The sequence below is a fragment of the Echinops telfairi genome, unplaced genomic scaffold (assembly GCF_000313985.2).
Source record: "Echinops telfairi isolate 266 unplaced genomic scaffold, ASM31398v2 ScPeMD7_7475;HRSCAF=8513, whole genome shotgun sequence".
In the NCBI taxonomy this organism is placed as follows: Eukaryota; Metazoa; Chordata; class Mammalia; order Afrosoricida; family Tenrecidae; genus Echinops; species Echinops telfairi.
In genome coordinates, this window is record NW_022111379.1 from 633268 (window position 1) to 643491 (window position 10224).

Here is a 10224-nt window from a genome sequence, read left to right on the forward strand (position 1 = left end):
CCTGTAGGACTGGCCAGAGCTGCCCCTGTAGGTTTCGGAAGCGTCCACTCTATGAGCCTAGAAAGCCGCTTCTCTCTCTTGTGGCGCTGCTGGTGGTTTCGAACTGCTGGCCTTACTTTTAGCTGCACAACCTGAAATCAGATGCTACCGGGGCTCTGCAGCCTCCCCTAAATTCTACCCCAGCGCCACCATCACCTAACCCCATTTCCTCAGCGTACTCATCTCTTGCCCTCTCCTCTCCAATGACTTTGATGTGTCCCATGGTGGCACCCCACCCCACATCCCCAACCAGAGCAAACCCCCAATGGATCACTGCCTCGCCCCCCGCTGTCAGTCCTAGACAAACACACCGCCATCGCACTGATCCTCTGAGATGCCGTCTGAGATGGGCAACAGCCTCATCTTTCTCCAGGGAGCGGCTGCTGAGTTTGAACTGTGGACCTTGAGCCTAACCCACGCCGTCACCAGGGCTCCTTTCCGTCGCCAGTCACCTCCCAATCATCCAGGGCAGCCCCAAACCACCCTCTCTTCCCTTTTTGTCACCGCTCTGTCCTCCAATCTGTTCCACGCTTCCCCTACCCCAATTGACCATCCCATCCTCTTCAAGGCCCCTTTGCTAAGGGCTCCTACCCAGCCAGGAGCCAGTCCTCTGTAGCCCTGGGCCCCCGCCCCCACCCCCACTCCTCAATTCCCCCTAACACACCCCCCTCCCGAATATTGCTTTAGCCCCAGCCTGTGTCCCAACTCCACTCTGCCCCGCCTCACCGCCTCACCCAGCACGCGGAGCTCAGCTGCTGCCGTGGCGAAGTCTCGGGTGCGGGGCTTGTTGGCGCGGCAGACGTAGACACCTGAGTGCCGGGGCTGCGCACTGGCGATCAGTAGGTTGGTGCGGCCCAGAACGATGACATCCGTGGAGATGGGCTTCCCATCTGGGGAAAAAGAGGGGAACACGCTGTGCAGCTCAGGCTGCCCGCAGATGGCCAGCATGACGAGACTGAGCTGCTCAGCATCATAGCCGTGACCCATGTGTGCGCACCGGGCTGCCCTCCACGCACCATGACCAGGTCCACTAGGTACTGTCCCTCCATCTCCAGACTTGGGATGTCAAAGCCAGGTAAGCAAACACAGCAGCCCTTAATAGGAATCGCCGTTTCTCTATTTGCTAGCCCTCGGCTTCTCTAAGCCCTGTTTTCAATCTGCAGAATGGGCAGACGGCCCCTAGGTGGAAGAGCTGCAGTGAGAGGGAACAGAATACAGGTGGATTGACAATTGCCGAGGGCCAGGGCAGGGTAGGGCAGGGGAGCTTGGGAGGAAATGGGAAGCTAACAACACTTAGTATGAGAAGAAAATGTTCTGAAATTGATTGTGGTGATGATTGCACAACTCTTAATATGATTAAACATTTAAATTATATGATATGTGAAGTATATGCCAATAAAACTATTTTTAAAAGTTGGTGCAGGCGTGGCACAGTGCCAGACCATAAGTACTTGCTCTACAAGGCCCGACAGTAGGCCACATCGCCCTCAGAAGGCCTCCGCCCAAGACCCCAGTGATGGCTGTTAAGAGCTAACCTGGACTGAAGACTTGAATATTCGCAAGGGCTTTTATCTTGAGTTAAAAGAAAAGTACAAAACAGGTCAACAAAAATGCTTGCTTTCCAGACAATAACAGAAAATCCAGAAGAGATGCACAATGGTGAAGGCCAACAGAATGGCACTTCTGGGCACTAAAGAGCCAAGCAATCAAAGCCCGGTTCCATGTTTCATCGATCAAACCAGAGAAGTTTTCAGAACGGTCCTTGGCACCACTGGTGAAGGGGTAAATGCTGATGGGACTGTAAAGGGGCTACCCCTTGACCTTGAAACCAGCCATCCCATTTGTGGGAGACTGCCCTGGGGGATGGGCAGAATGACAGCAAAGGACTTGTGAACAAGGAGAGTCATTGAAGTGTACACTGGATTAGTGGACAACTGGAGGGGACAAGATCAAATGATGGGCTATTAAGCAGTACTAAAAAGTAATTCTTAAAGCCGTTTTAAAGATGGGGAACTATTTATAAAATGCTGTTGGGTGAAATAGGAGCCATGATGGTGTAGTGGTTACTTCTAGGACAGCAATCCACTAGGTACGCAGTTCAAAACCACCTCGGGAGAAAAATGAGCTTTCTAATCTCATAAAGAGTTAAAATCTTTGGGGGGAAAAAAAAAAAGAGTTACAGTCCTTGATGGTGCTGGGCTATTAAAAGATATAATGTCTGGGGTCTTGAGGAATTGTAGTTAATCAAGCAGCCATCTAGCAGGGAAGCAACAAACCCCACAAGGAAGGACACCAGCCTGTGGGATCATGACGTGTCGACAGGAATGGGTATAAGAAGTTCAAAAGCAAGCAATAAAATTGATGTGAAGAAGTGTGGACAAAGTGGAGACCAAAATCCATCTGTAAGACAATTGGACAGTCCCTCACAGAAAGGTCACATGAATGGGATGATAAATCCAGGGTGTGGTATAGCACCGATGAAACACATAACTATCCTCTAGTTCTTGAAACATTTCCTCCCCTTGCTTTTGTGTTTTAGTTTTACCTCATTAATCTTGTTAGACCTGCCTAGGTTCAATTGTATAATTAAGATCGTTCAATGCATGGAAGCCAAGATAGATAACCCTTCAGAAACAGTAACAGGAGTAATGACTCCCTGAGGCCACAGGACAAGGGGAGCGAACAACAGGTGAATTGTAGGTGAATGGATTTATTGGGCAGGGTAAAATATGGCAATAATAATAATATATAATAGCAACAATAGGGTTCCTGGAGGGTAGGGTGGGGAGGGAGGGGATAAAGGGGAGCTGATATCAAGGAGTTCAAGAAGAAAGAAAATGTTTGGAAACTGATGCTTGACCTAATTGAATTATGGATTTTTATGATATCTATACGAGCTCCCGGTAAAAGGATTAATAATAAAAAAAAAGAATTATAGTCTTGGAAACCCGCAGGGGCAGTTCTACCCTGCCCAGTAGGACCACTGTGAGTCAGCATCAACTTGACGGCAGTGAGTTGGGTGAAAATAGGATTCAGAATTGTCAATGCAGCCTGCTTTCATTTTTAAGGGGAACTGCAACTGCATTTTAAAGACCTGGACAAAAATGCACTCATATCTCCACCATCTTTATCTTGGGGTGTAGGTTGCCCTGTGGCTTCTGGTTTTCCCCTCCTTTTCTACAGTGGACATGAACAGCTTTGCAGCCAGACCGGGGAAACCCTGTCCTCCTTTAACTTAGTAGCACAAGCTCCTGGAAGGGGAATACATAGTGCCGGGGCAGAAAACAGCCCTTTCCAGCTCTTTTCTCCTCCATGTTCTACACCGTGGTTAAAACGCTCAGCTGTTCACGCAAAGGACAGCCGTTTGAACCCACCAGCCTCTCAGAGGGAGACAGAGGAAGCCTACTGACAGCTGTGGGGACCCAATGGGGCAATTCTCTCTCCTCTGCCCTCCAGGGTCATTCTGAGCCAGATTTGATGAGGCTCCAAGACAAGTGGGTTTGCATTGTTGTTTGTTTGCTTGTTTGATCCAAGAAGGCTGGAGGCAGTTTTTCCCACTGAATTCCCAGGACTTCTGGTGTCAGGATCCTCTGGGGAGGGTAAGTCGAAGAAGATCCGTCCTGGATGATCCCGAAAGGCCCTGGGAAACTTGTTAAGACGGGCCTGTGAGTCTGCATTTCTAACCAGCCCCAGGGGGCAGGTCCAAGGACCCACTTTCAGTAGCAAGGACCTAAGGGTCCTTGTGAAACACCGATTCCTGGCTCACAGCTCTCCAGGGGTGAATGAGGGGGCATGCAGTCTCACGAGCTCCTCTGGGGATTCCAACACATGGTCTGAATTTGAGCAACATTGCATTGGGACCTCTGGGTGACACTACAGCTTAAGGAGGGCCCTGCGGGCGAGTGTCATAAGTCCTATCAGGTGGTGCAGGCCGGGAGGCATGAGCACTCTTCTACGCCATTAGCTCAGTGGTGGGCATTCGGTGTTCGTTTATGCGTTTTCTTTCACAATGTATATTCATCGCGTACATGAGTGTCTATCTAATGAATGTGTGACGGAGTAAACACAAGGCAGCTGCAGGGAGGGGAGGGTGTGTGTGTGTGATAGAATCAGCCAGAGAAGAAGGGGAAAGCGCTGGGTCAAGATCTGTTTCTGCCACGAAGTTGGGACAAATCCCAAAACCAAACCTGCTGCTGTCAAGCCAATTCCGACCCAGGGCACGCCCTGGATTTAACAGAATAGAAGTGCTCTATAGCGTTGCTTGGCTGACCTCTGGGACTTCCCTGTGCCGTACCACCAAGTAGGCTCAAACCGACAACCTTTAGCTCAGTAGTCAAGTGCAAACCACTTGCAGCCCCAAGATGGGACAAGCCGCTTCTTATTGACAAGTGGAAACAAAAATAATCCTTCCTCACGCATTGCGCTGTCAATAGCAAGTTCGGCAGTTCTAAGAAACCCCCAGGGGCAGTTCTACTCAGCCCTGTAGGGTCGCTACAAGTGGGCATTAACCCAATAGCAATGCGTTTCCTTGCTCACAGGACTGTAGGGAGCGGTGCTCCAGGAACCTAACAGGCTCTAATGTTGGGGCTGTGTCACCGATGTCCCTCCTTTCAGACCGGCTCACTCACAGAAGAAGGTGTGAATGTGCTCAGTAAATTGCCGAGTGGAGCTGGGCCCAGCACGCGTTACCCTGATGGCAACGGCAGTGGCTCTGGTCCCCTGGCACTTGTCTCCCTCGGGCAGACCGTGAATTTGGAGGGCAGGTTGTGTGCCTCTCTCTCATCTGTGTGCATGATGCTGGGCCCACAAAGACAGGAGCACATTGGCTTTGTACTTAAACAGAACAGCCCTGGAATCCTGGTCCCACCCGACTTACTGACCTCGAGTCCCCCTCCCTGCTCTCTAACCCTCACTTGCAACACTTGTGAGGAATGGAAATGAGTAAGCATGATGCTGCCCTATTTAGGGTCTCAAGAATGCTGTTGGGATTGGCCAACTCTAGCTGCTTTGTCAGGGAACAACACTACATTGATTGATGTTGATCAAGCTTGTTCGTGAGCAGCTGCCAACCTGGTGGTCCAGCATGCTCAGCCCCGGGAGAGGAGTTCCTGCCGAACCATAGTGGCTCCCTGCCAGCCCCCTAGTTTGGAAGTAGGGGAGAAGTCCCACTCCTCCTTCACTCTGCCCTCCCACCTGCCCTCTGCCTCCCTGCTTCACTCACCCTGTCGGACCCAGGACACAAAAGGGGTGGGATCAGCCGAGGCCACACATTCCATCACCACACTCTGACCGGACACCACTGTGGTGTTCTCTGGGGCTGCTACGATGACCACGTCCAGCTCCCTGGTAGATGCCAGGGACCCTGGAGAGAGAAGAGGCCAGCAGACAGCCTTACCACTACATGTCCTCACATGCAGTGCTTCACCCGATGCTCACTGTGACCTGGGAGCAACAACGGCCGACTGGACAGAAATTCGAGGGAGGGGAAAGAGAGCCGCAGAGCCGCTTGGCCAAACAGCTCAGCAGCACTGGGACTTTCTCCTGAATCCAGGAGAAGAATGAACTGATTCAGCATCAGAGAAATGACCTGACAGACCACACCTGCCCCATTCATCCACCCATAACCCACCTGCAACCCACCATCCAAGGAGGCTCAAGGACGGAGTCCCTCCCGGACTTCAGCTCTGCAGCCCCAGGGCCTAGCTCCAGCACCGTCACAAATGTGCCGGGTGACTGTGGGAAAGGCCCTCAGGTTCCCCGGGAGGAAAGTGTGAGGTGTGGGCTTGGGCTGGAGTTTCTTCCGGCCAGCCAGGCAGCTCTTGAAACCTGCTCATTCTCTGCCTGGTTCCCAGCGAGACCCAGGCCCCTTGAGACAGCACAGGGAATCTTCGTTTTCCCAGAAGGTGGCAGCAGAGAGGCCCCAGGCGCAGGCGGGTGTCTGCGTGACAGGACCAGCGCCAGGGCAGGCGGGAGAGGAGGCCAGCGAGGGGCCCTCCCTCGGGGAGGCCAGAGCTAACATCTATTGAACATCTGCTAGGTACCGGGCACTTTACACTTATCTCAGATATTCTCACCATTACCCTGTAGCTGGGCATCTGATAAGGAGCCCAGAGTTGCACAGATGGTGGGTAGAGAAGCCACAATTCAAAGCAGGTTGTTCTGACCCCAAAGCCTGCTCCCTTCCTACACCAGCACTCGGAACAGCAGGCTTACAGCGAGATGGAGACAACTCCAGGGCCATGGGGTCCAGCGCCCTGTGCTCAGGTGCTAAGGGGAGGATCCCCCACTGCCCAGGACCCTCACACAAGAGAGGCGGGAGAGCAAGGGCTCAGGTCAATGACAGCCCTATCTTAGATGCCTCCCTCCCGCAGTCCTGTCCAACCCAAGGGGGCAGAGAGTCCTCAGGAAGGGAGGGGCCCTGGATCGGAATTCCCAAGGCCTGAGTTCTCGTTCATTCTAGTCTCCACCTGCTGGGTGGCACCTGCTCCTACTGGACTTCACTGCCTCATCTGGAGGCCTGGGCTGGCCCTCCTGAGGCCCTTCCCAGGCCTGTAAACCAAGCCCGCAGGCCCCTACACATACACTCACCTCGAGGGGCCACTCGGAGCACGGCCTCCCGGCTGAGGCGCTGACGGGCTGAGTTGGTGGCCACGCAACGGTAGGTGCCGGTGTCGCTCTCCTGGACGTCCAGGATCTGGAGGACGCCGTTGGGAAGAGTGATGAGCCTTGGAGAGGGTGGCGAGGGCAACGGTGAGGCTCTCAGGGTCCTGGGGACAGGTCCCCAGCTATCCTGGGCCTGAAATGGCTGCATTTCACATTCAGGCCTCCCTCATCTCACACACACACACACATACACACACACACACACACACACACACACACAAACAGAAGTCCACCAAGCAGACAGATAAATGTCCAGGCTTGGGGGTGGGGGGGCTTCCTGCTTTGTCTGGTGGTCGCCCACCTGATGTGGTGAGACCTCAAAGTCAACACTGCCCTGAGTATCGGATGGGATAGTGTGCGCACTGCCACCCAAAGACAGAACATACTGAAACGCCACACAGACAAAAGGATGCACCTCCCCTTTTCAGCCAGAAGGGCCACTGCTAGGACTGTCTCCCACAGACACGCACATTCACACACGTGTACAGAAATGTGTGCTTCAGGATGCCACAAACAAACAAACCCAAACTCCCTGTTATCGAGCCGATGCCAACTGACAGCCGCCCTAGAGCACAGAACAGACCTGCCCCTGTGAGTTCCTGAGAATGAACTCTTATGGGAGTAGAAGGCCTCGTCTTTCTCCCACAGAGTGGCTGGTGGCTTTGAACGGATGACCTTGTAGTTAACAGCCCAACAATATAACCCACAACTCAAGCATCCATCCGCAGAGTGGGCACTGACTGGATCCGTTGGGGTACATTTACACAATGGAATGCTTGGCAGCTGTTAAAAAGGAGCATGCAGAGAAATTGGAACCTTCCTGGATTGCCGGTCTGGTAATAAAATGATATAGCAGTTCCTCTGAAAGCTAAGTAGAGAATTATACAGAGCCTAGCCATTCCACCCCAAGTTATCTATCGAGGAGACCTAAGCGCAGGGGCTCAGGTGCTTGTACACAGTGTTCTCCATTGCAAGTCACAATCAGCATGCTCACAGAAGGTGAATGGATATACCAAAGGCGGTCCACACACAATGGAACACCACTCAGCACTACAGAGAAATGAGGTTTTGATAGACGCTAGATGCGCTTCGGAAACGTTGTGCTGAGTGAAACAACTGAGTGGCACCAAAAGACAAGATCGCATGCTCCCTTAGATGACAGCTCTAGATAGCCACCTGCGAGGGACAACACTTGCAGGTGGTTATCGGCAGGGGAACGCCATGGGGCATTGCCTTCTGTGAAGGGTGGTAGCACTGGAAAGTAGACGGTGGTGATGGCTACACAAAGCACAGGAACCTGAATGCCACAGAACTGTGCACTTAAAGACGGCCGGAATGGCAGATGTCTTTTTTGAAAAGAGGAGGCAGCTCCCCTTGTGCTCGCAGAGGACACTCTCCAACACGTGCTTAGTGCAGGCCACCTGCAGGGCCATGTGGACGGTGACGTGCTTGCCTGGCATCGAATGCCCAGGTCTGGGTGGTGCCCCAGCATCGGAGGGTGAGGGGGGGCTTATTCTTAGTATATTCCCAGCCACACAGTTTGGGTTTAGCACCCCTGCCTGTATTACAAGGAGCCCTGGCAGTGTGATGGGTGACGAGTTGGGCTTCGAACCACAATACCAGCAGTTCGAGACCACCAGCCGGCCCCCCCTCCCCCACCGGGGAAAGACGAGGCCTTCCACTCTCATAAAAAGTGACAGTCTTGGAAGCCCGCAGGGGCGGTTCTCCTGTGAGTCGGAATCAGCTTGACGGCAGTGCGTTGGTTTTTGAGTGCGAGCCGGTATCACATCCTTCCTCCCCTGAGAAAACAAATCCCTCGTCTCACACTGGCTCATCTGTCCCTGGAAACAAGGCCAAGAGATGGACGAGAAGCACAGCAAGCTGGGTGGAGGCTGTTTTCACAAAGGAGCTCTGTTGGCACGGTGGTTAAGTGAGCTGCTAACCGAAATGTTGATGGTTCAAACCAATCAGCCACTCTGTGGGAGAAGGACGAGGCTAACTCTGTTTCCATAAAAATGACAGTCCTGGAAACCCTAGGAGGTGCTTCTCTGCCTTCTCAGTCACCGCGCCAGCATTAGCTTGCTGGCACCTAACAACAATGCTGGAGCCGTTAAAACTTCAACCCAGGCTCCTGGTGCCCAGTCCTATGTTCTCCCCACCCAGCTGTCTCGGCACCCACCAAGAGAAGGCTGAAGATGCCGTAGAAGGGACATGTTCCCCAGCGGGGCCCCAATCAGCGAGTTACTGGGCGGGGCCCTGATCCCAGATGAGAGGGTGCCCTCGGCTCTGGCAACGTGGTAGGAAGATTAGAAAGGCCCAGAGACCTTGCTGAAGAGACATGCAATGCAAGCAGGGAGGTCTCTGGGGATTGAGGTGGTGGGGAGCAGAGCAGGGCTCCAGCAGAGGGTCGGTGGGGGCTCCTGAGACCAGTGGCTCAGTTCTAGGGTGGGTCCTAGTCCCTCAATGGAATAAAAGGTGCTGGCCCCTGGGGTAGGGGCCTGGGCTTGATCACAGAGGGCATGAAGCAGCTGTGCACTTGGTGGAAATCCCTTCGCTTATGGGGGGTCAGGTTCATCTCCATCTGAGAAGATCTTCGTGTGGGAGAGATCTAGGTCAAAGGTTGAGGGAGAGAAATTTTAAGAAGCAAACCAGAAGGCAGTTGCTGTCAAGTCTGCGCCGACTTACAGCAAGCCTGCTGCAGAGTTGAGCTGTGTCCCCTGGCTTCCAATGACGGATGTCACCAGGCCGTTCTTCCAAGGTGCCTCTGAGTGGGCTTGAACCTCCTGCCTTTCTGTTAGCATCTGCATGTGAACCATTTGCACCACCCAGGACCTCCTGGGGAGAGGCACGGAAAGTTCCTGCCCCTGGCCTGGAAGCCTGCATCGCTTCCCTCCCCCACCTCTGCCCCTAACCCTTTGCCCTCCATGTCAACGGCTGCCCTGGTGGGTTCGGCCACCTCATGCCGAGACCAGAGGGTGAGAAGGAGATGGGAGGCAAGGGATGGTTGAAGGTTAAATCCTGGGCCCAGGCCCAGCCTGCTGCCATGGAGAAACTGGCTATGTGTTGGGCTAACTGCAAGGTCAACGGTTCAAAATGCCCAGCTGCTCTTGGGGAGGGTGGTGAGGCTTTCTACTCCTGTAAAGAGCTGTCTCCTCCGAAACCCATGGGGGCAGTTGGGCCCGGCCCTGCCGCCTGGACAGCAGTGAGAAGGGCAGTTGAGGGGAGGAAAAGCAGGAGCCATCTGGGAGCAGGGCCCTCCAGCCCCTCCCAGGACGACACCTCCCCCTGCACTGTGGGCCAGGACCGCCTTCCTTTTCTGGCCCTGCCTCACCTGTGCCTGTGGTGTCGACCACAGGAGCTGCCCCCAGTTCCTCACCACAAAGCTTCTGGGGTTTTCTACGGAAGCTGGATGCTCGGTACCAAGAGCGAATATTGCCTCTGACAGTAATGACGAATATTGAGTGAGTGAGTGAGTGAGTGAGTGAGTGAGTGAGTGAGTGAGTGAGTGAGTGAGTGAGTGAG

General features: G+C 53.6%; 1 protein-coding gene across 1 annotated transcript in view; it reads right to left on the minus strand.

Annotated features, from left to right (window-relative positions):
* Positions 1 to 10224, minus strand: part of LOC101643963 (immunoglobulin superfamily DCC subclass member 4) — a 32495-nt gene that overhangs the window by 14584 nt on the left and 7687 nt on the right. The window contains exons 4-6 of the mRNA XM_013007055.2: positions 6628 to 6764; positions 5261 to 5401; positions 774 to 929 (exon numbers count right to left, since the gene is read on the minus strand). Of these exons, the coding sequence (XP_012862509.1) occupies positions 774 to 929; positions 5261 to 5401; positions 6628 to 6764 (434 nt within the window). The remainder of the gene's footprint in view (positions 1 to 773; positions 930 to 5260; positions 5402 to 6627; positions 6765 to 10224) is intronic.